The sequence below is a fragment of the Salvelinus namaycush genome, chromosome 3, assembly GCF_016432855.1.
Source record: "Salvelinus namaycush isolate Seneca chromosome 3, SaNama_1.0, whole genome shotgun sequence".
Taxonomy (NCBI): Eukaryota; Metazoa; Chordata; class Actinopteri; order Salmoniformes; family Salmonidae; genus Salvelinus; species Salvelinus namaycush.
In genome coordinates, this window is record NC_052309.1 from 70,856,985 (window position 1) to 70,882,405 (window position 25,421).

The following is a 25,421-nucleotide window of genomic DNA, read 5'->3' on the forward strand; positions in this document are numbered from 1 at the left end:
TATTCATGATGCTTTTGGTTGATCTGTTGGTTGATTATTGACCAGAAAAAAAGTACGAACGGGTGATTTCGTTTCCTCAACAAGATGTTGTCTAATCGTAAGCACAAATATATTATTCTGTCATTTAGTTGTAGGCTATAATTAGCCGACTATCTTTCAGAGGATCTTGTGTTCTCTAACATGCACTCTGCATGTGATCTTTCAAAGGATTTTATCCTATTGTTCCATCTTAGTTGTTCATGTCAATAATACGTTTTGAAAAGCTACAACCAGTTCCCTGCATGGGTCAAGGCAACCCAACCTTGCTGAACTGAAACTCTTATTTGGTGTGTAGAACTAATTTAAGAAACAGACAGGCAGAGATGCACACACCTTTTTTTATATACTCAAGTATGTCTATCAATTATTATTTTCATTTAAAGGCTAGATGTGTGAATTAATAATAACTGCATAGTTACACTTATAGTGCTCTCAACAAATCTCCATTACTGTACAATTAGAATCCTTTGTAGAGCATACTTTTCCCCAATCATCCAGTCCTGCTAAATTGTCATGAAGCATAGTTTGCTGCATGAGGGATGTATTTGCCAAGGGAACCTTTCTTGTGTATATATCATGCAGTTGTCTTGGAAACTGACTAACCTGATGTAGGGATGGTTGGTGTGTTCATTATAGCAATCACTCCTGGTAACCTCCCTTTTAACTTTTAACAATACTTCTGAAAGTACCGATGCTCTCTCTCCAATAATTGTGCGATATTGGCCCTCATTTGTGAATTTCAATGAAGAGGGTTGATGCATAATCAGCCTGATCTTTGTGGCAATACGCTCTGCACTCAGACGATTTGCATGTACCAGAGAGGTGAATGGCTGTTATGCAGATTGCAGGAATATGATTTCCTTTTTTAATGAAGCTCTTTAGAGGTAAACAAAAACAAGCGGGGTCCTAAGTGTTCACTTAGAAGGCGCTCGTTAAGTATCTTAAAGAGACAAATAACTCACACAGGTGTTGTTATATTTCCACTGCACCTAGAAAGTAATCACTTAGAGCTTTAATAATGAATTACATTTCATCATCATGTACCCAGTGGATGCATTCTGTGAAGAAAATATTATTTCCTCCACTGAATTTTGCCTTTCCTAAATGAGTAGCCTCATAGCCTGTAATTAATCCTGCATCATATTACACTAATCAAAATAATTTAACAAAATGTGCCTCTGGACACACATCGTAAAGTCCCAAAAGACAGAAAACGCTGAATCTGATTTTCTTTTACCATTTTGTTTCACATAATTCTTAGATGTCCCCCTTGAGTTCTCTTGAGAAAATAGGTCTCTCAGTCTTATACAAAGAGAACAATTACAGAATAGTCATGTTATGTCTGCACACTGCATTTACATTGCTGTATTGAGAGTAACATTAGCACACAGTTTGACAGTGCTGTTATTTTTGGGTTATGCCTAATGTATTGTGACATGTGATTGTTTGATTGCTTGGTTCTGTAACGGTCACTTCAGTTTGAGATGTGAAAAACACGGTTGATTAGAAATCGCTGTGGCGGAGACATCATTCTAAACACAACAGTCACTTGAATGGTTGTTCCCACATCTATGGTTACATCTATGGCTATAAAAAAAATGACATTCTCTTATTGATTGACAGTTAATATCTGTCTGTGTGGTACAGTCTCTTCCCTCAGAGCTTTGAGAAAGCCTCCTGTTGCAGGTTAAAGACTACTTGATTCTAGAGTCTAGCCCTATGAGTCACTCTCTCAGCACTACTGGTGCTATAAAAACACTGGCTAACCCTGTCTATTCCCCACACCCCTCTCTCTCTCTCCTTAAACATCCAAAGAGCAACTTGTGAAAAGGTTGAGTGAGAGGGTAACTTCATTTTGATGTGTCCGTATGTCAATTTGGCCCTTATAGTAGGCCTACTTATGACTATGAGTCTAAGGATCCAGGCCGTATTATGTTGGTTGAAGGGTTCCCTGGTCCTTTTTTCTAAAGAGAGACGAACACGCTGTGAATCATTCATTTGTCACTTCACACAGGATCATGGTTTTGTGTAAAGGATCGAGCTCATAAGCATTTACCCTCACCATCATGCAACCTTTCATATAATAATGAATATCCTGTCATAGTCACCATGGTTGATATTGTGTTGTGTTTGAGGTTGTGTTTGTATTGAGAGTTGAGTTGAGTAGCATAAAGAGGAGACTTTCCTTATCTACATAACATAACCAGTCTGTATTGTTTTGCATATCATGTAATGCATTGCATGTACCCAGTGTATTCAGAGAATAGTCCTAAAAGTGAATTCTCATTGAATAGAGAATTTTTGCTCCCTGCGGTATGCCCTTGTTCATGTGGCTCTCTAAGTAGTTTCTGCTGTGTTTGCTAGGTTGTGGCTTTATATAGCCTAACTAGCACAGAAATACTTTACCCATGCTGTAAAACAGCTCCCATACTCTTTCCCACCAACACTGACGAATATTCACTGCCTATCGATCTCAGATGCAAAGTGTCAGTCTTATGTCAATTCTGAATTGAGCGCCCGCTGATCACCCTAACAGATTGGCTCATTGGCTGTACAGGGGCTGCTGAGAATAAGCTGCTACCGTGGAACCTCTGATTGTCATCCGGTGGTTCTGCCAAAGCCTGGAGGGGATCAGAGCCCGTATCTATCTAGACATGCACACAGATCCCAATGATACTGTAGCTATGTCTCCCCATTCCGTGTGAGGAATTTTCTCTCCATGTTCAACAAGATGTGGAGCTCCCAGCCCAACACCTTCTGTCTGCCATGTCACAATGCCCAGGACTCTAGTATGGCTGTTATGTTTGTGCTGGACATAATTGAGCCCTTGTTAAATCAATAAGGTCCTTTCCCCCCTGATTATCTGTGATGAGCCATTCACACAGGTTTCAGTCTGGGGGCCTGAGTGACCACTTGTTTGGTCCATGCACAAAGGATTCATCAATCAAATAGATAGTTGTTAATTGGGTTTGTTCCATAATGATGTTGTTTTTTGTGTGTCTTTTAATGTAATTACATTTTGACAAAGCTGATGGTCAACATGTGGATATCTTTATTATTTAATTATCATTTTCAGTGTATGTCCCAAAACCACAATAATATTGAGCAATTACAACTGTGGAAAATACAATTGGATTAGAGAAGAAAAACACACACACACACACGCACGCACGCACACGTATACGTACACATACACATACACATACACATACACATACACATACACATACACATACACATACACACAGTACAGTCCATGCACATAATCAAGAAGATCTCCCATAGGACCAAAGAAGATCATTTAAACAATCTGTATTCTGAGGGACTGGCAGGACCGTCACCAAACATGGCTAAATAGATAACACTTGTGGACTAATTGATAACAACGGCATTCAAATGACATTTTCTAAAAATGCCTGCCCTCTATTTTGAATATGATATCATGGCAGAATCTGTTCACTAAAGCCTGAAGAAATGAGACCAAGAAAGCTTGCTGTGAGACTCCAGGGACCCACTGATGGATACACTTTACAGCAGCAGTCTAGGCTGGCTGATGTCATTTGATAGATACCAGTAGGTTAACCAATCTATAAGGATGATAATGACATCAGCGGCAGGATGAGTCCCCAGCGACGGAATGGGAGATTTTTTTTTAGATATGAGTCATAAATCCATTTTTATCTTCATCACAATTGGCTTTGGAAAAAACTGTGTCATTCTGGCTCCCTGGGAGTCTGATGATGGGGTACTTGCAGTCCTTTAGCCTCCCTAAATACGGAGCTGAGGAGATGAGAATCCAGGTGGGATCAGGACCAACTTTTGCCTCATTGGTGCTATGGTGTGTTAAGCTAGCCTGGCCAGGGGAAGACTGATATAATAACATCAAGTGATTATTTATGCAGCCTGCCTCGGTAGAATTCTGTCTACCTGGATTTACCAACCCTTTTCTCTCCCTCCACCGTTACCATAGAGACCCCTCCATCCCCTAACAGCAAGGAGCCTTTTGCTGCCGGGGCTCGCTGGCTTTGTTACAGGAGAAATACAGGGTTGAGCATCGCCTTTAGTCCCTGTTAAGGTTCGGGCACCTGTGACGTGTGAGACTGAGAGTGAGTGTGAGAGTGAGAGTAAGAGTGAGAGTGAGAGTGAGAGTGAGTGATATTCACTTGGCTGTGAGTGTTTCCTTGGCACGTTGACTCGTTTTTGTCACTGGGACTTGATGACTGAGACAGAGTGACATCCAGTTGGGAGGCCAGCCACGTCTAATTGAAATGAGCTGCTCACCTGGGAGAAGGCTTCTCCCTGACTGTGATGCTTTGCTAACTGTCACCAGTCAGAGCTGCAAGTGTATACCTAACAGACAGGTATTGGATCTGAGACACAAGCAGGTATCTGGTGTTAGTAGTTTGCTTTGTTAAAACAGCATCAGGTGTCTAATGACCTTGGGGAAACGGTGCACACAATATATGAACAAATCTCTCTCACAAAAGCCTCCCCTGAGAAATGAAAATGTGAAATGAAAACAGTCATTCTTATCATGTGGGTTTAACTATGCTGTCACTGTATAGGAAATAGTGGCATGAGATTCAAACCCACTTCATTCATAGGCAGTAACTATTTTGACCCATATCCAAGGGGCACTGGAATCCAGAACCTTCCAGAACCTTCCAGAACCTTCCAGAACCTTCCTCAATAGACATATGAATACCTACATCGATGATACTATTGACATTCTAACTAAAAGTACGAGGCAAGTGCACTATCTGTCTCGACCAGTTACATTGAGTTAGTTGCTATTACAAATATATTGTCTAGCTAGCTGTTATTTAATGTGTCACTTTCACTGTTTGAGAGAAAGCAGAACACAGAGCTGCCAGTCTGTCTCTCTTCCTCGTCCCTCAGAGATGTGACAAAAGAAAGACATTTGCTGTCAGCTGATGAAAAGAATGTCTATCTGTCCCCTGAAAAAACTTTGCCATCAATCAAACCCTCTCTCTTGTATCCATGTCATTTCTTGTCTTTTAGTGCCTTTTAGTTTTTCCTCTACCTCTGCATTGTACTGTTGCTGCGTCTACTGGTGTCAGCCACCATACAAGCTGGCAGAGGCTGGAGAGTGACTCATACTCACTGAGGTGGAACATACTCACTGAGGTGGAACGATGACCTTGTTCTTTAGAAGTCTCACATCGTATCACAGTTTAACTAGGACCCTTAAGAACAAAGTCAGGGATGAATTAGGCGTCTGTGATGATGATACTTCTATCTTAGCAGCACTTCTCTCTGCTACAGTAGATGGGGGTCGGTGCAGGAGGATTTGAGAGAGCATTGCTTTAATGAGAGTTATTGCAGGTAGGCTTGTCACAACAGTGGCCAACCAGCAAGTCTATGATGAAATCAACCAGCATACGATATCAGTCAGCCTTGGACAGAAATAGCACGTACCTTCTGCCATGGGTTGAGTATAATTGAGTTAAGAGGGTGTGATTACTGTGATTAGCCCTGTGTTTATGTAGCCAAAGGGAAGCTCCTCAAGTGGATATATCAAATCTGTGTTAGATACTGTATATCCAACTATAGTTTAAATAAACAATTACAAGGATTTTCAGACATTTACTGAACATTGTTGTACAACCTGACACTTGTTTTAGGCTCATGTTCATGTGAATTATTCTCCTTGTGACCCTAGGTAGTGAATGAGCATGACGACGTTGCTGGACCTGAAGAGCAGTGTTCTGAGGCAGGTTCAGAGGAGCCAGTCTCTGAGAGGGAGGAGGGAGCCAGCAGCCTCAGCAGCCAGCAGCATCCCCGTCACACACTGCCCTGACCAGTTACCTCACGGGTGAGTCTCACACACTGCCCTGACCAGTTACCTCACGGGTGAGTCTCACACACTGCCCTGACCAGTTACTTCACGGGTGAGTCTCACACACTGCCCTGACCAGTTACCTCACGGGTGAGTCTCACACACTGCCCTGACCAGTTACCTCACGGGTGAGTCTCACACACTGCCCTGACCAGTTACTTCACGGGTGAGTCTCACACACTGCCCTGACCAGTTACCTCACGGGTGAGTCTCACACACTGCCCTGACCAGCTACCTCACGGGTGAGTCTCACACACTGCCCTGACCAGTTACCTCACGGGTGAGTCTCACACACTGCCCTGACCAGTTACCTCACGGGTGAGTCTCACACACTGCCCTGACCAGTTACCTCCCGGGTGAGTCTCACACACTGCCCTGACCAACTACCTCACGGGTGAGGCTCACACACTGCCCTGACCAACTACCTCACGGGTGAGGCTCACACACTGCCCTGACCAACTACCTCACGGGTGAGTCTCACACACTGCCCTGACCAACTACCTCACGGGTGAGGCTCACACACTGCCCTGACCAACTACCTCACGGGTGAGTCTCATACACTGCCCTGACCAGCTACCTCACGGGTGAGGCTCAGTGGCACACAGAAGTAACAGCAGTTTTAATCGCACACATGCATGTAAACATGGATATTCACTCACTCACTCACTCAGGTAATAATAATAATATAGCACTTTTCATTGCAACATAGAATCTCAAAGCGCTTGCAAAGAAACTAATTATAAAAAATGGAAAGCGAAAGCTGTCTCTAGTCAGCCTTATCGGCAGTTTGAAAAGGCAGTCAGTCTCTGGTATGGCTTGAGTGGAGAGAGGGGCATTGATGGTTAGCCAGGGAGAAAGTCAGTCTGACAGATACAGCTACACACACAGGAACATTCAGACTGGATGAAGGAAAGGTTCCCCTGTCTCTGAGAAGAAGGCCTAGTCTGGTGCTGGGGACTATAAATATTCTGGACAAACCCAATATGTTTAATGTGTCCCTCTCCTCTACTCCAGAGATGGGACCTGTTTCTAAAATGCCTCTATCAGTCTGGTCTTCCCCAAGGAGACATCAAACATCCCAAAATACCAACAGCTACATGAACAGTTAGACACTCAGTGAACGGGGAACATTGCTTTTGGGGGGGAACAACACTTAGAAATACTCAAATGGTCTATCATTTATCTTTAATATGTAACTCTAGAACTTTTCAGAACTTTTATCGAAAAAGAATGAACCAAATTCATCCAATACATGTCAACAGAATTTTCTTATGATATTTATTAACACATTTATTTGATTGATTAACCCCAAACTGAGATCGTTGTGATGAGCTGTCATCCTAAGGATATTGGCAGATGATTAGGCCACAGCAGAATTGACAGGCACAGGTGATTAAATCAATTGTTTTTCCTTTGGAGCGAGTCTTCTGTTTTGATTCCTCTTCAGCTGAATGTCAAAGTCAAAAGTAATGGGCATGTGAACCTTGAGGTTTCTATAGCAACCCAACAACGTCTGTTTGTTACAGCCTGCTCCTAAAATATGAACAGCTAGATTGTTAATGACGGCTCCTATTTTATTTGCGAGGGAGAAAAACACATGTGATGCTCTGAGCAGAACCTTTTGTAATTATTACTTTGATCTGTTGAATTATCAAACACTGGCTCTTTAAAAGACTTGAGGAACTACAGCGACCCAACACTATTGATACACAGGGGAGATTGGGGTTTTGTTGTCTCAGGGGTGGGTTGTCTCAGGGGTGGGTTTGTCTCAAGGTGGGTTTGTCTCAAGGTGGGTTTGTCTCAAGGTGGGTTGTCTCATGGGTGGGTTTGTCTCATGGGTGGGTTATCTCCGGGGTTGGTTGTCTCAGGGGAGGTTTGTCTCATGGGTGGTTTGTCTCAGAGGTGGGTTGTCTGATTGTCACAGTGCTGATTGTCACAGTGCTAATTACTCCCAATCTAACATTTTTAAGGGTGTGATGTGTGAATTTTATAAAATAACTCATCCACCTGGTCAATTTGTGTCAGCATAACGAAACATTGAGGTGAGGGCAATTCATGTGTTTTTCATAAGTAAAATCAAAATGTATATATATTGATGCTTTCTTTGTAAATGTTTCTAGGTCAAGCCATGTGGTATCTAGCATATTAACTCGTTTTTACATGTAAGAGTCTATCTGGGAAGAACACCTTTTTATATACTGACGCTGTTGAGTGGAACAAACTACCACAGCAACTCAAAGCCATGTCGACCATAACGGACATTTAAAAAGAGTGTCGAAAGCTGGCTAATGATCAACCAATAGAAAACATGATGTCTGTATGCAATGCTCTAGGCTATGACAATGTCGTCCTGTCTTTTGTTTTGTTATGTGTTATATGCCTAGTAGCCTAGGCCTACTATGTCTGTTTTTTGTGTCATCTTTGAAGATAGATAGATAGATAGATAGTGCATTTACTATCCATCTATCCATCTACCTATCTACCTATCTACCTATCTACCTATCTACCTATCTACCTATCTACCTACCTACCTACCTACCTATCTACCTATCTACCTACCTACCTACCTACCTACCTACCTACCTACCTACCTACCTACCTACCTACCTACCTACCTACCTACCTACCTACCTACCTACCTACCTACCTACCTACCTACCTACCTACCTACCTACCTACCTATCTACCTATCTACCTACCTACCTACCTACCTACCTACCTACCTACCTACCTACCTATCTACCTATAGTTGAAGTCGGAAGTTTACATATACTTAGGTTGGAGTCATTGAAACTCGTTTTTCAACCACTCCACACATTTCTTGTTAACAAACTATAGTTTTGGCAAGTCGGTTAGGACATCTAGTTTGTGCATGACACAAGTCATTTTTCCAACAATTATTTACAGAAAGATTATTTAATTTATAATTCACTCTATCACAGTTCCAGTGGGTCAGAAGTTTACATACACTAAGTTGACCGTGCCTTTAAACAGCTTGGAAAATTCCAGAAAATTATGTAATGACTTTAGAAGCTTCTGTTAGGCTAATTGACATCGTTTTATGTCAATTGGAGGTGTACCTGTGGATGTATTTCAAGGCCTACCTTCAAACCCAGTGCCTCATTGCTTGACATCATGGGAACATCAATAGAAATCAGCCAAGACCTCAGAAAAAAAATGTAGACCTCCACAAGTCTGGTTCATCCTTGGGAGCAATTTCCAAACGCCAAAAGGTAGCATGTTCATCTGTACAAACAATAGTACGAAGTACAAACACCATGGGACCACGCAGCCGTCATACCGCTCAGGAAGGAGATGCGTTCTGTCTCTAGAGATGAACGTACTTTGGTGTGAAAAGCCAAATCAATCCCAGAACAACAGCAACGGACCTTGTGAAGATGCTGGAGGAAACAGGTACAAAAGTATCTATATCCACAGTGAAACGAGTCCTATATCGACATAACCTGAAAGGCCAATCAGCAAGGAAGAAGCCACTGCTCCAAAACCGCCATAAAAAAGCCAGACTACGGTTTGCAACTGCACATGGGGACAAAGATCTTACTTTTTGGAGAAATGTCCCCTGGTCTGATGAAACAAAAATAGGACTTTCTGGCCATAATGACCATTGTTATGTTTGGAGGAAAAAGTGGGAGGCTTGCAAGCCAAAGAACACCATCCCAACCGTGAATCACGGGGGTGGCAGCAACATGTTGTGGGGGTTCTTTGCTGCAGGAGGGAGTGGTGCACTTCACAAAATAGATGGCATTATGAGGATGGAAAATGATGTGGATATATTGAAGCAACATCTCAAGACATTAGTCAGGAAGTTAAAGCTTGGTCGCAAATGGGTCTTCCAAATGGACAATGACCCCTAGCATACTTCCAAAGTTGTGGCAAAATGGCTTAAGGACAACAAGGTCAAGGTATTGGAGTGGCCATCACAAAGCCCTGACCTCAATCCGATAGAAAATTTGTGGGCAGAACTGAAAAAGCGTGTCCGAGCAAGGAGGCCTACAAACCTGACTCAGTTACACCAACTCTGTCAGGAGGAATGGGCCAAAATTCACCCAACTTATTGTGGGACGCTTGTGGAAGGCTACCCGAAACGTTTGACCCAAGTTAAACAATTTAAAGGCAATGCTAACAAATACTAATTGAGTGTTTATAAACTTTTGACCCACTGGGAATGTGAAGAAAGAATTAAAAGCTGAAATAAATCATTCTCTCTACTGTTATTCTGAGATTTCACATTCTTAAAATAAAGTGGTGATCCTAACTGACCTAAGACAGTGGATTTTTACTTGGATTAAATGTCAGGAATTGTGAAAAACTGAGTTTAAATGTATTTGGTTAAAGTGTATGTAAACTTCCGACTTTAACTGTATCTACCTATCTACCTACAGTGCATTCGGAAAGTATTCAGACCCATTGACTTTTTTCACATTTTGTTACGTTACAGCCTTATTCTAAAATTGATCAAATTAAATGTGTTCCTCATCAATACCCCATAAGGACAAAGCAAAACCGTTTTTTAGACATTTGTGCTAATTTATGAAATTTTTACAACTGAACTTATTATCATAAGTATTCAGACCCTTTGCTATGAGACTTGAAATTGAGCTCAGGTGAGTCCTGTTTCCATTGATCATCCTTAAGATGTTTCTACAACTTGATTGGAGTCCCCCTGTGGTAAATTCAATTGATTGGACGTGATTTGGAAAGGCACACACCTGTCTATATAAAGTCCCACAGTTGACAGTGCATGTCAGAGCAAAAACCAAGCGATGAGGTCGAAGGAATTGTCTGTAGAGGTCCGAGACAGGATTGTGTCGAGGCACAGATCTGGGGAAAGGTACCAAAAAATGGTTGCAGGATTGAAGGTCCCCAAGAACACGATGACCTCCATCATTCTTAAATGGAAGAAGTTTGGAACCATCAAGACTCTTCCTAGAGCTGGCCGCCCGGCCAAACTGAGCAATCGGGGGAGAAAGGCCTTGGTCAGGGAGATGACCAAGAACCTGATGGTCACTCTGACAGAGCTCTAGAGTTCCTCTGTGGTGATGGGGGAACCTTCCAGAAGGACAACTACCTCTGCAGCACTCTACCAATCAAGCCTTTATGGTAGAGTGGTCAGACTGAAGCCACTCCTCAGTAAAAGGCACATGACAGCCCGCTTGGAGTTTGCCAAAAGGCACCTAAAGGACTCTCCAACCATGAGAAACAAGATCCTCCGGTCTGATGAAAGAAAGATTGAACTCTTAGGCCTGAATGCCAAGCATCACTTCTGGAAGAAACCTGGCACAATCCCTACGGTGAAGCATGGTGGTGGCAGCATCATGCTGTGGGGATGATTTTCAGCCGCAAGGTCTGGGAGGCTAGTCAGTATCGAGGGAAAGATGAACGGAGCAAAGTACAGAGAGATCCTTGATTAAAACCTGCTCCAGAGTGCTCAGGACCTCAGACTGGGGTGAAAGTTCACCTTCCAACAGGACAACAACCCTAAGCACACAGCCAAGACAACGCAGGAGTGGCTTCGGGACAAATCTCTGAATGTCCTTGAGTGGCCCAGCCAGAGCCCAGAATGGACCTGATCGAAGAGAGACCTGAAAATAGCTGTGCAGCAACGTTCCCCATCCAAACTGACAGAGCTTGAGAGGATCTGCAGAGAAGAATGGGAGAAACTCCCCAAATACAGGTGTGCCAAGCTTGTAGCGTCATACCCAAGAAGACTCTGGGCTGTAATCGCTGCCAAAGTTGCTTGAACAAAGAGTAAAGCAAATTTTTTATAAATTAGCAACAATTTCTAAAAACCTGTTTTGCTTTGTCATTATGGGATATTGTGTATAGATTGATGCGGGGAAAAAACAACGTAATCAATTTTAGAATAAAGCTACTACGTAACAAAATGTGAAAAAAGTCTGTGTCTGATTTACATTGGGGGGTTAGGGGGTTGGTTGTCATTATCAACTCCATTATAATACATCCCAAGCTCTTTTGTGCTTTTTTGTTGTTGTGCTTTTAGCTTCCTTCATTGCCTCTCTTTCACAAATATAATTTCTGTCACACACCCACACACTCACACATGCATGTGCAAACACACACACACATTTACTTAAAATGTCATATGGTATTCTCAAGGCATAAAAAGCTTAATTTTGTTAGGAATATTGTTTATTCAAAGAAAGGCTTTGCTATTTCTAATATTCTGTATCCTATATAGCTTCATTTCCTGTTACAAAAGGAATGAGCTAGTAGTGAACAACCAACCTCATACTGTGACATCCAACCCCGTGATGGGGCTGAGTGTGTTTGATGGCTTATAACTCCATGTTGGAATAAGATTTTAAAAAGGCTCCACATTTCAACCCAAGACATTGTTCTTTCTCCTAACATTGAAACAACTCTTGTAAAGGCATCCGCATGCTTCCCATCCGAAACAGTCAGGAAAAGTTTGTCTATATATTATGACAACATTTTGTGCTGTTTTGTTCATTTGGTCATCGGCAAGTTTTTTTATGGCTGATCGTGCAGACAAAAATGTCTCTCGAGGCAAGCCAAAGTCGGTAGCCTAAGTCTACGTCCCTTTGCCAGCGATTGGTCAACAGTAGGGATTCTTCAATGAAGTGTTTGTTGTCATTCAACGAGAGAGGACTCGTTTTCATGCAAATTGTTTCACTTGAGATGACAGATTTCATTGAGTTATTTTGAGGAAGTATATACTGGCTACGGCGTCTCAAGATGGACAAACAGTACTATTGCCGCTTTTTTCAAGTTTTTCAAGCAAAGATCTTTTAAGGGAGTATGCGAGCACACTCGTTCGGTTCAACCGAGGCATGCTGACACCTTAAAACCTCTCTAGGCTAGGGGGCGGTATTTTCACGTCTGGATGAAAAGTGTGCCCAAAGTAAACTGCCTGCTACTCAGGCCCAGAAGCTAGGATATGCATATTATTAGTAGATTTGGATAGAAAACACTCTGAAGTTTCTAAAACTGTTTGAATGATGTCTGTGAGTATAACAGGCGAAACCCCGAGGCCAAACCATCCAGGATTTGTTTTGGGAGGGTCACTATCTTTTCAATGGGTTTTCTATGTGGATCTAGATTTCTAAGTCACTTGCTTGCAGTTCCTATCACTTCCACTGTATGTCAACAGTCTTTAGAAATTGGTTGATGTTTTTCCTTTGAGAAATTAAGAAGTAGGGCTGTTCAGAACGAGGGTCGAGTCTAGTGTACTGTTGTGGTTGGGGCGCGAGACTTGAAAGCTCGCTCCACTTTGTTTTTATCCGCTATTGAACGCAGTTTATCCCTTCTTAAATTTTATCGATTATTTACGTAAAAAATACCTAAAATTGTATTAGTAAAGTTGTTTGGACAAAGATTACAGGAAACTTATTAGATATTTTGTAGTCATGTTGCGCGAGCTGGAACCGGTGTTTTTCTGGATCAAACGCACCAAATACATGGACATTTTGGAGATATAACGACAGAATTAATCGAACAAATGGACCATTTGTGATGTTTATGGGACATATTGGAGTGCCAACAGAAGAAGCTCTTCAAAGGTACAGCATGAATTATATCGTTATTTCTGAGTTATGTGTCGCGCCTGGTGGGATGAAATACGATTGTCTGTGTTTGTTTGATGGGGTGCTATCCTCAGATAATCGCATGGTTTGCTTTCGCCATAAAGCCTTTTTGAAATCTGACACCGTGGCTGGATTAACATGAAGTTAAGTTTTATTTTGACATACTGTATTGCATGTGTATTTTCAAGAATGTTAAATATTTACAATTCTGTAGTTTGAATTTGGCGCCCTGCACTTTCACTGGATGTTGGTCAGGTGGGACGGTAGCGTCCCATCTAGCCTAGAGAGGTACTGGTGTTGAGATACACACGAGTAAAAAATAAGTGTGACAATCAACCCCGGTCTCCCCTTTATCAACCCAGCTATGAGAGATGAATTGGATAAGTATCACATCAATCTGACCCATTGATTTGCAATGAAAATGTGACATTCTCCATCCATCCATCATTTTGTACCTACCTGGACTGCAACGAGAGAGATTATAATTAGACCAGGCCCCTGTGTCACCATGATGGCTCTAAACGATCACTCACTCTATCACCACTTGGAGAGAAGGAGGAGGGAGATGGAGGAAGGAGATAGAGAGAGACTTGTCTTCCTCTGCCAGGCAGGCAGCAACCATGGTCATCGTCTCCCACTGAAGACTGCTAGAGAGAACCCTGAGTGAAGTCTGACTGAGCCGCTGGACGCTCATCATTAGGTTGCATGAAAGCCTGTTTGTGTCCTTCATTAGCCATAGAGAGGGATAGAAAGAGCCAACACCTATGATCCACACTGGCGCTCATTAATACCAAGGATGCAAATGAGGCATGGCTAAAGCACCAGTGTCCGGCCCAGTGTAGACGACCCAGGGTGTAAATTACCCAGATGGGCGTCTGACGTAACGTCAGTTCCAGGTCAGAGACAAACACACATGGGAGAAAAGATTATAAGCAGTTGTTTCTTCAGTCAGAACTAAATAATCACAATGTAGGTTCTCATCCATGGATGGAAGGGAGTCATTATATGTTAGTCGTACATAAAGAGACATCACATGTAGGAAGTACTGTAGATCCCCAGTGAGGAAATGTACCCTGAAGAGGAGATTATTAACCAATAGACATTTCCTGAGGGTGATTGTATTTTCTGATGACTAGGACTTGCTCTTTTCAAAGTCCTGTCTTCACCTTAAACACGAGCCATCATTATTCAGGCATTACCAAATTATTCCAAGCTCATTGATTTGTAACACCATTAGAGGGATTTTAATTGTCAAGAACATTTAATTTCTTGATTCATTATCATTAATATTAAAGAATGCAAAAAAGAGCGGAACACTCACACCTAGCAAACATTCTCTATGTGGTGTTTTGGGGAATACTTTCTGAAGCTTTGAAGCTGCATCCTCATAACCCTCATGATGTCTATTCATATGGGGACACAGGCTATGTAAGATACATGTACGAGAAAACATTTATTTTGTTAAATTGTTTCGTTTTTTTATGTCATGTTTCAGCATATACCCAAACACATGAAGTATTCCTCTGTATTCATCTGTATATGTTCGTCTGAGTCTGCATGTCTATTTGCCTGTTTCATCTCATAATTCACCTTTTAGACAGCAAAACATGAGCAAAGATTTTGAATAAATATTCAAAATAAAATGGAATATTAATAATAAACTGTATTGGAAGAAGCTGTTTCCTAGCAACATAAAATTGTGTGTGTGTGTGTGTGTGTGTGTGTGTGTTCGTGTGTGTGTGTGTGTGTGTGTGTGTGTGTGAGAGAGAGAGAGATGGATAGAGAAAGGGAGGAGGGAGACCGAGAGGGAGAGAGAAAGGGATTGACTGACTCACACAGACCCCTATAATTTGTGATTGTGGGTTTTTCTTAATCATACAAATCTTCAAAGAGAATCCAGACGTCAGAAAATACACTTACAAAGGTTAAAAGCGAAAGGTGCCGCTGGTACACTGAGCCAAAGTCTTGTTTTGGATACATAGTGTTAAATGTTGATAGACTCAAATAACCTATTTAATCACCACATTACTCATGCTGTAACCAACCTGTTAACAAAGCAGACAAGCTTGGCATGCCTTCATGCTGCTTCACAAAAATGTCAGGCTAGCTGTCAGATATGAAAGTACCTATTTAATGGGGCTGACACGTTACAAGACTACCATTTTCCAACATAAATAAAGTATCTGTACCTTGAATTCTGTCACTGTATTGAAGGAATGTTTTTCATGCTCATTAATATGATTTCTACAGAAATTAGCTATTTTAGCTCTTTGGGGATCCTGTCAAGCTTCCATTGTAAAGACAGACAGACATCCTCATTCCTCTGTCATCCTCGTCCCGCACTAAACGTACCCTGGCCACAAATAATCAGGGGTGTTACCACTCACTACCTCCTGCTCCCTGGAGACACTGTCTCAGACAGAGGCGTGGAATGCAATGCATGGGGAGATCAGTGGGCGCTGTGTCGGCTGCCACCAGACTGCCACGCACCCGCTGTGATGTGACAGGCAGCGCTAATATAGGCGCGTGACTGAGAGGGGGCCATGTGGACAGCTCCTCTGTCCTCTCTCTGCATAATGAGACAGGGGGTCTGGGCTAGGATACAGGTGGGGGGCAGGGGGGGGTGGGGTGGAGGTGTCAGGCCTGTAATTGTTGCTCCTGGTGCTCTGCCACACAACTCATTCCAGAACACTCCTCTAGTCTGGGGAGGGAGGAAAAGAGGGGAGGGGGGAGAGGGGGGTATTCCCAAGGTGTTCAGCTGCCAGTGAATCCCTCCGCCATGAATGTGCCTCCATCACCATGGTGACTGGGGCTATGAAATTAGCAAGTGGCAGGAGTCCAGGAGTTCACCAGCTCAGAGATAAAAAATCGAATGTATTTTGTATCTTCCCTGGATTAGAATAACATTCTATGGCAGACATGGTAGAGTGCCTTTGAATCTTTGTTGAGCTTCATATGTTTGCTATTACTCAAGGGAGCACAGAAACTCCCAAGGACCTTAAGTGTAGTGCAGTGAGATGATGGGCTGCTTTCTCACCTTATATCCACTGTCTGTTTATACTGGTCTTAGGCTACCATTAATTCCCAGACACACGTTATTTAAGTGATAATGCCAGAGAAGCCGTTATTTGGAGGATATATTGGCACGGGTGTTGTTAGGCCCGGGACTAAGTCGGGGGCTGGCAAACTGTGCCAATATATCCTCCAACCACCGGCTTCGGGGGCATTATCACTTTTATACAAGGGATTCCCAACATATTCAAATAATGATTGACATATTTTCATAAAAAAATGTATTTTGATGAATTTATTCATACTATTTCATCCTTCCACAGGATATAGTACCGAAACAAATCTAGGGTTGCTACCCAAGCCGGCTGGTCGTTCGTTCTATTGGTTTGGTTGCCAGAGAGATGCGACCCAGTCATTCAGTCTTTTTGTTCTCTATCTATGGACGCGACCCAGTCGTTCGTTCTAAATGTTCCATTGGCTGGCAACGTTCTTATCCCTTGCTTGCTAGCTAGCCAACGACGACTAACTTACAGTCACGTCAAACAGTACAGACAGAATAACAATAGCAATTTGTTTATACTGTTTTCTAGTGACATTTAACAATGAGCTAATGAGGCACGATTTCACTGGCATAGAAAATGTGCTCCTCGTTAGGACACTGTTGTTCAGAGGAGCTAGCCAACAACACAGCTAACACAGTAACTTGAAACTGAAGCTGGAAAGGCTGCAAACTAGCTGCACTTAATTTCGTTTGACCTTTTTTCAATTGACATTTTTTTTGTATATATCCATAAAAAAGGATGCCAGCTGATTCATGATTTAGACTGGCTGAGAAACGCTGCCTGCCTCTCTTTCTCGTCCCGACTCCAAACCCATACACGTTCATTACTATGGGACAGTTGGAGATCGAATTTGAACATTGAAACAATGTTGCAAATGTTGGACAGACAGACAGTAAAGTTTATACAAATCTCCGCTGCTGAAAACTAAATGTTAGTCTAAAAGAAATGTGAGATAATGTCTAGATGCTTTTTATATTGGAGATCAAGTTTATAACTTCCCTGGCTGGGCTGATGAGACAGTGGATTGTGCAGTCAGATGGAACAGAATAAATAGGCATTTTAACGTCATAGATTTAGCCGGTGGTAATTTGTGGAATAGACACCGTCTGGAATGCGCTTTTAACCAATCAGCATTCAGGATTAGACCCACCCGTTGTATAATAACAGACAATTCCCCTCAGATTTGTTGCTGCAGGAAGGAATGTCTGTCTAGTCTAGTGAAAGACCTGGGGTACTGAATCATATATAATGTAACAGTTTGTTCATGATACTCTACTATATGTGTTGCTGGTTGTGATTGACAGCTCAGCATTAGGTCTCCTTTAGTCTTTTGCTCAATGGAAACCAAGCATAATAAAGCTAATCCACATTTGCTAAGGACGATAGAAGCATCTGTGAGTAACAGTGTTTACTGAGGGGTTAAGAAAGCATTTCTCTATTTTGACCCTTTAGGACAGTTTTGTTTCTATAATCTAAACAGAAAATTTGAATGTGTCAAATGATAATTTAATTGACAGTGTTATCTCTCTGTATGTTTTACAGGCTGTCTGAGGGGAATGGAGAGTTCTTTGTGCGTATGAATGGCATCCTCCAGAAACAAGAGAATCTGCTGCGTGCTGCCCAGGCGGAGGTAAACCCTAAACCTCCTTATGTTTATTTAAAGGGGTAATGCAGTCAAATGCGATTTTCTGGTAAAAAAATGATATTTCCATGCTATGAGGTTGAAATAACAGTCTGATATTGTGAAAAGTATGATAATGCCCTTTTAGTGTTGGCGCTTTAAAAAACTAACAACAAAAAACGACTGGAATTTCAGCCTGTTCAGGTGGGATGGAGTTTTTGGCCCACAGCATGACATCACAATCTGATCTGATTATTCTGACCAATGACCAGTAATCTTTTATTTGTATATGTATCCTCTTACTTTGAAGGGGTAGGTTCTAGAGTCGAGACGATCCTATCTGCCAATCAAGGGCTGTGCATATACATATATTTACATTTGTAACAACACACCCACACGATCAGACTAAGCAATGATAAAACGTATATTCTGAGTTATTTTCATGAACTAACCACACACAGGGATTTTTTAGACATACAGTGATGATTTAAAAAATAAAATAAAAAAGACTGCATGTGGGCTTTAAGCAGGAAGATCCTTGAGATTATATATATTTTTTAAGGAGTCTATAGAGGAAAGGTCTTGGGTAGTATACACATACTTTGCTCTCGCCAGTCCCCTCTGCTATGCCTATGTAACAGGGGTCAATGTGCTGCTCACAGCTTAGCTTCCTTCACTGTCCAACTGCCCCACACTGGGCTCGAACCAGCGATCCTCTGCTTCGCAACACACGTGACCGCCCTCCTTAACAACGTTCCAATGGGTTGAACCAGCCAAAAGGTACCGACTGGATCCCTCGGTCTGGTACATTTCAAGCTATTTGTGGAGCTAGCTTACGGTACGTTCTTAACTCTGTGTTACACAGTGCGCTGAGGGGACAGACGGACAAGGTTGAGAAGGCCACTCAAAAGGCTGGAGGCTCAGCTATCAGAAGAAGCTGCTCTCCATGGCTCTCTACCCCCTCACTTCCCACACAAGAGGAAAGAGACTGGGACTGAATGGGGCGCTATTAAGATGTTTATCTGAGAACACTTGTTTTCCAGCCTCTTCAGGTTTTAAAGTGGTGAAAGGGGAACAAAAAGAAAATCAATGATGCAGTCATTGCCTCTGTCTGATTGTGTGCCGCAGTTGAAAACGAAAGTGTTTGGTTGGCGATAACAGCTCATTGTGACTTAACCTCACAACCCTTTCCAAGCCTTATTGAAGCAGTCATGGTGATGGAGCCTGCTTAAGGGAGACTGTGTGGCTCTGAGGTTTAAAGTTATCTCTCTCTGTGTCTCCGCAGTGCGAAGGGGAAGGTAACACAGCCGCACCACCAGCAGAGCACGTAGACCAGGCCTTCGTTCCAGAGAGGTCCAGCAGGAGAGAGGTGAGTAGCCTGGGCTCCCTAGGGTAGAATATTCAGCTCTAGCGATGGAGGGGTATTTGACTTGTTATTGGCCTTTTCTCATATCTAGCTCCCCAACTAGAATCTAGTGTCCTGAACCCAGTTTGCCTCTATCCTCACACGGCTGTAGCTAGCTACACTGTTGCGTAAACCTCACACATTGTTAGCTACAGTAAGGTCACATCATTCTATTGACAGAGAGTTGTTTCACAGCTCTCATTTAGCAGTGACCCTGCTTTAAGAAAGAAAAACGGTACTTAAGGCATTCACTGAGGTTGTTTTCTTCCAGCAGGACCTCCTGTATGAAGAGGCCGTTTACACGGTAGTCAACAGGGTGGGCGTGCCCTCGCCAGAGTACATCACCAATGAAGGCGACATCTTCAGTTATCTGCTGAAGGTTCACACACTCTTTTGATCGGCTAAATCCGTTTACTGAACAGCCCACCTGGCCAAACTCTCACACACGGCAGAGACCAACAAACACTTACTCTCATACACATAAGCACACACACTTATGAACGCACCCTAGTGTGCTGTAATTTACACTTCAAATACTGACTAATAAAATAGACAAGACCAGAAAGAGCCAAGTAAGCTGAAATAATTACTGTCCTAGAAAACAACAGCAGAAATCAGATTGTCTTGTCATGTGACTCCTGTTGTAAACCCCTCTAATCTCTGTCCTCACCAACTGATCCTAGAGGTTCAGTCTGGCGGTAGAGAGCCATGCTTGCTATGAGACATCTGTAGGAGACTGAGCAGATGTGCTTTGGCTTAGAGCTGATTAAACATCAAAGCCCAGGCCCACTGAGTATTGATGTTCAGCTGTAATATTACATCCATTCAGACTCTGTCACTCCAAAGCTGCATCCTTGCTTCCTCTGTCGCTCTCTGCTTGAGGTGGTGGACCAGGGCACATGTCCCCATGCTTTGAAGTGACCCCTGGTTCTCTTTGGCATTTTGAAGATAGTGAGATTGAACCTGTGCAGCCATCTGGGAGGATCGGGCTTATGAGAACGCAAATCATTGGCAAGGGATGTAATGCTTATCATCATTGTATTATTGTTTCAAATAGTTTAATAGTTAAGCTTTGATTTATAAACGTACAGGTCAAAATGCAGGCAGGAGTATAGTTGGATGTGTATTGCAAATATGCTCACAGACCTATGAGGCTTTCTTGCAAAGAGCACCCTTTTCCACTGTCGTCCCTCTCCTAGGTATTTGATATGGGTCAGGAGGAACATGACATCATTCTGCAGAGAGTCCAAGAATCCAAGGTGAGATGCTTTGTTCCACTCCCATCTTATCAATTTCCATCTCCTGTCTCCTCTCCTGTCACTTCCTGTATCTCCCATCCGCAGACACACGCCGTGTAAGCCGTATGAACAAGATAGCACCGCTGAGTTGTCACTGTGAGGATCTTCAAGTCTGCACCATTTAATGTGCCTTTCTTTTGTGTTTAGCTATACACTGAGTTTACAAAACTGCTCTTTCCATGACATAGACTGACCAGGTGAATCCAGGTGAAAGCTATGATCCCTATTGATATCACCTGTTAAATTCAATTCAATCAGTGTAGATGAAGGGGAGGAGACAGGTTAAAGAAGGATTTTGAAGCCTTGAGACAATTGAGAACTGAATTGTGTGTGTGTGCCATTCAGAGGGTGAATGGGCAAGACAAAATATTTAAGTGCTTTTGAACAGGGCATGGTAGTAGGTGCCAGGTGCACCAGTTTGTGTCAAGAACTGAAACGCTGCTGGGTTTTTCCACGCTCAACAGTTTGCCATGTGTATCAAGACATCCAGCCAACTTGACACAACTGTGGCAATCATTGGAGTCAACATGGGTCAGCATCCATGTGGAACGCTTTCGACACCTTGTAGAGTCCATGCCCCGATGAATTGAGGCTGTTCTGAGGGCAAAATGGCGGTGGGGGGGGGGTACTCAATATTAGGAAGTTGTTCCTAATGTTTGGTATACTCAGTGTATAGCACGTTGCATTCACAAGGTTAAAGTGAAATGCATGGAAAGCACTAACAGCTCTATGTACCCGGAGAGACTGAGCTGATGGAGTGTATTGATAGCCATAGTGAGGCTCACTGTGCACCAGGAGACATAATGATCTGTGAAAGCCCACTTTGTATGATGCCCTTGACTACCAGCAACCTTTCAAATGTCAGTTTGAAAGAGATGCTGGGCTCTTCTGCAAGACTCCTTGAAAGGTTGTGGGCAGAGAAGAACATATTGTGCCATTTAAATGTTCCATCCTACAATGATCTCTGTTTCTCGCTGGCGCAGCAGTGTCTTTCCACCTTAGTGACACACAAAGCCCTGGCATTATACACCAGACAAAGAAAACACACATTGATTATTCTCTCTTGACAGACTCACACTGCAGTGATTGCTGGTATTTTGTTTACCACTGATGAAAGTGTATTTGTCGAGTTAAAGAATCCAAATAAAAATAAAGTTCACCGACTAGCTGTTGTTTTCAAAGTGCACTCTATGCCATGTTCAAGGCCCGCTTTTGGAATGCAGCCTGCTTATGGATCGTTTCAGCGAGACCTCTCACTAATGCATGACTCTTAGCCTGTGTACTGCTGTTACTTTGTGCACTTTGTTTTGCAGAGAGCCAGTTTCACCCTGAGAGTGTCTGTCATGAAAGGGAAGAATCTAATGGCAAAGGATGCAAATGGTGAGGGGTGTTTGTGTTCATTTACTGCTATTGATGGGAAGCAGCATTTGTTTTCTGTGCGTGGATATGAAATGTCATCGTGTCCATTTGCCAACTCCAACTCCACATTGACAATGAATGCAATTGTTTATTATTGAAATAAGTTTAGAACATTTTCAGATCAACTATATTGAGTGAGCCACATTGTTCTTTCTGTCTGGAAGAAAAATGTAAACTTCGCATGATACAGTGGTTCAACCAAGACACTAGAACCATCATCACATCACTGTCCACTTTAGACAACACTGGACCACTTTGTCTAAAAGGACACAGGCTGCTATTACTAGCAGACCAATTGCTTTTGATTCCTGAACCTCAATAAGGTACATCACCGTCATTCTAACAGTATAATCCCAGTGTGTCTCTATATTAGTTTAACCCTTATTGTGCCTGGGTAGGGTACAGCGACCCCTATTGCATGCTGGGAATCCTCTTGGGCCAGAGCCCCCGGGAGACAGAGGAGAAGAAGGAGAGGAAGTTCAGCTTCAGGAAGAGGAAGGAGAAGCTGGAGAAGAGGTCCAGTACCAAGGAGGTTCTAGCAGCCACGTGCATCCAGGTGACTGAGGTCAAGCCAGAGACTCTCAACCCAGTCTGGAATGAGCACTTTGTTTTGTAAGTACAGTACTGACGGTACGCCGATTCTGGAAGTTGTTGGCAGAATGCTTGACATTTGTATGTGTCTCAGATCCTAACGGTAACAACGTTTGTTTACACAATGTTAAATTATGATCTTTTTTTTTCTTCCAATAGTGACATTGATGATGTCCACGGTGATCTACTGCATATGGACATATGGTAAGATTAAACACAGTGTGGGCCTTTCCACTTTCAGTCCAGATTCCTGAAAACGGAATCTGCATGCCAATGCTATCCAACTGTCCCACTAACCTTTGGTCTTCTTCTCAGGGACCATGACGATGACGTCTCTGTCGCAGAGGCCTGCAAAAAACTGAATGAAGTCAGTGGACTTAGAGGAATGGGCAGGTAGAACAGGCTTCTATTTGCTAATTATAAAATCGGTGAAATAGGCCCTTTAATATAGTGAATGGAGGTCTTGACTGCCAGGTCATTGAGACGCAGTGCTGGTTGATTGCTCTGTGTTATATTTCATGTATTCATCAGTACCTTATCCCACCAGGTATTTTAAGCAGATTGCCAAATCGGTGCGGTCCAATGGGACGTCGTCATCAGGATCATCTGAGGACAATGCTGATGACTTCCTGGGCTGCATCAACATTCCACTGAATGTAATTCTTTAAAGTTACAGCTTTCACTTCCCAACTGCTGTTTACTGGTAATGTTTCTTATTTTATACAGTAGTAATACATTTGATGCAGTTTATTCTAATATTTGTATCTATTAGCTTTTATAAGTGTTAACTAACATTTATTAATACTCCACCAAACTTGGTTCCTGGCTCACTGTTTATCAGAGAGGCGCAACACCCGTTATTAATTTACTGTAAATCCATCAAAAAGAGTGTGACGTTTCGGTCTACACCTTCATCAGACCGAAACGTCACTCGGTTTTAATGGATTTAGAATAAATTATAGTTTTATGATGGAGAGAGTGTCGCGCCTCTAAAGAAATCCACTATTATTTAAGGCAGCACCTCTGTTCCAGTTGTTTGAGAACAAAACCCTTTTTTCCTGGCATAGTGTCTAGCCCATGGGCAGGCCCTCGGATCAATATATAAAAAAAAATATATATACAGTTGAAGTCGGAAGTTTACATACACTTAGGTTGGAGTCATTAAAACTCGTTTTTCAACCACTCCACAAATTTCTTGTTAACAAACTGTAGTTTTGGCAAGTCGGTTAGGACATCTACTTTGTGCATGACACAAGTAATTTTTCCAACAATTGTTTACAGACAGATAATTTCACTTATAATTCACTGTATCACAATTCCAGTGGGTCAGAAGTTTACATACACTAAGTTGACTGTGCCTTTAAACAGCTTGGAAAATTCCAGAAAATTATGTAATGGCTTTAGAAGCTTCTGATAGGATAATTGACATAATTTTACTATATTGGAGGCGTACATGTGGATGTATTTCAAGGCCTACCTTCAAACTCAGTGCCTCTTTGCTTGACATCATGGGAAAATCAATAGAAATCAGCCAAGGCCTCAGAAAGAAGGTACCATGTTCATCTGTACTAACAATAGTACGCAAGTATTAACACCATGGGAGCACGCTGCCGTCATACCGCTCAGGAAGGAGACGCGTTCTGTCTCCTAAAGATGAACTTACTTTGGTGCGAAAAGTGCAAATCAATCCCAGAACAACAACAAAGGACCTTGTGAAGATGCTGGAGGAAACAGGTACAAAAGTGTCTATATTCACAGTAAAACTAGTCCTATATCGACATAACCTGAAAGGCCACTCAGCAAGGAAGAAGCCACTGCTCCAAAACCACCATTAAAAAAAGCAATACTACGGTTTGCAACTGCATATGGGGACAAAGATCGTACTTTTTGGAGAAATGTCCTCTGGTCTGATGAAACAAAAATAGAACTGTTTGGCCATAATGTCCATCGTTATGTTTGGATGAAAAAGGGGGAGGCTTGCAAGCCAAAGAACACCATCCCAACCGTGAAGCATGTGGGTGACAGCATACTTTTGTGCGGGTGCTTTGCTGCAGGAGGGACTGGTGCACTTCACAAAACAGATGGCATCATGAGGGAGGAAAATGATGTGGATATATTGAAGCAACATCTCAAGACATCAGTCAGGAAGTTAGAGCTTGGTCGCAAATGGGTCTTCCAAATGGACAATGACCCCAAGCATACTTCCAAAGTGGTGGCAAATTGGCTTAAGGACAACAAGGTCAAGGTATTGGAGTGGCCATCACAAAGCCCTGACCTCAATCCTATAGAAAATTTGTGGGCAGAACTGAAAAAGCGTGTGCGAGCATGGAGGCCTACAAACCTGACTCAGTTACACCAGCTCTGTCAGGAGGAATGGGCCAAAATTCACCCAACTTATTGTGGGAAGCTTGTGGAAAGCTACCCGAAACGTTTGACCCCAGTTAAACAATTTAAAGGAAATGCTAACAAATACTAATTGAGTGTATGTAAACTTCTGACCCACTGGGAATTTGATGAAAGAAATAAAA

General features: G+C 42.4%; 1 protein-coding gene across 1 annotated transcript in view; it reads left to right on the forward strand.

Moving 5' to 3' along the window:
- The first annotated feature begins 5,735 nt into the window (after window positions 1-5,735).
- The window catches only part of baiap3 (BAI1 associated protein 3), a 31,161-nt gene continuing 11,475 nt past the window's right edge, over window positions 5,736-25,421 (forward strand). Inside the window, exons 1-10 of the mRNA XM_038988608.1 lie at window positions 5,736-5,875; window positions 18,102-18,189; window positions 19,466-19,549; window positions 19,857-19,964; window positions 20,785-20,844; window positions 22,197-22,263; window positions 22,701-22,914; window positions 23,053-23,097; window positions 23,209-23,286; window positions 23,441-23,549. Coding sequence (XP_038844536.1) covers window positions 5,736-5,875; window positions 18,102-18,189; window positions 19,466-19,549; window positions 19,857-19,964; window positions 20,785-20,844; window positions 22,197-22,263; window positions 22,701-22,914; window positions 23,053-23,097; window positions 23,209-23,286; window positions 23,441-23,549 — 993 coding nt within the window. The remainder of the gene's footprint in view (window positions 5,876-18,101; window positions 18,190-19,465; window positions 19,550-19,856; window positions 19,965-20,784; window positions 20,845-22,196; window positions 22,264-22,700; window positions 22,915-23,052; window positions 23,098-23,208; window positions 23,287-23,440; window positions 23,550-25,421) is intronic.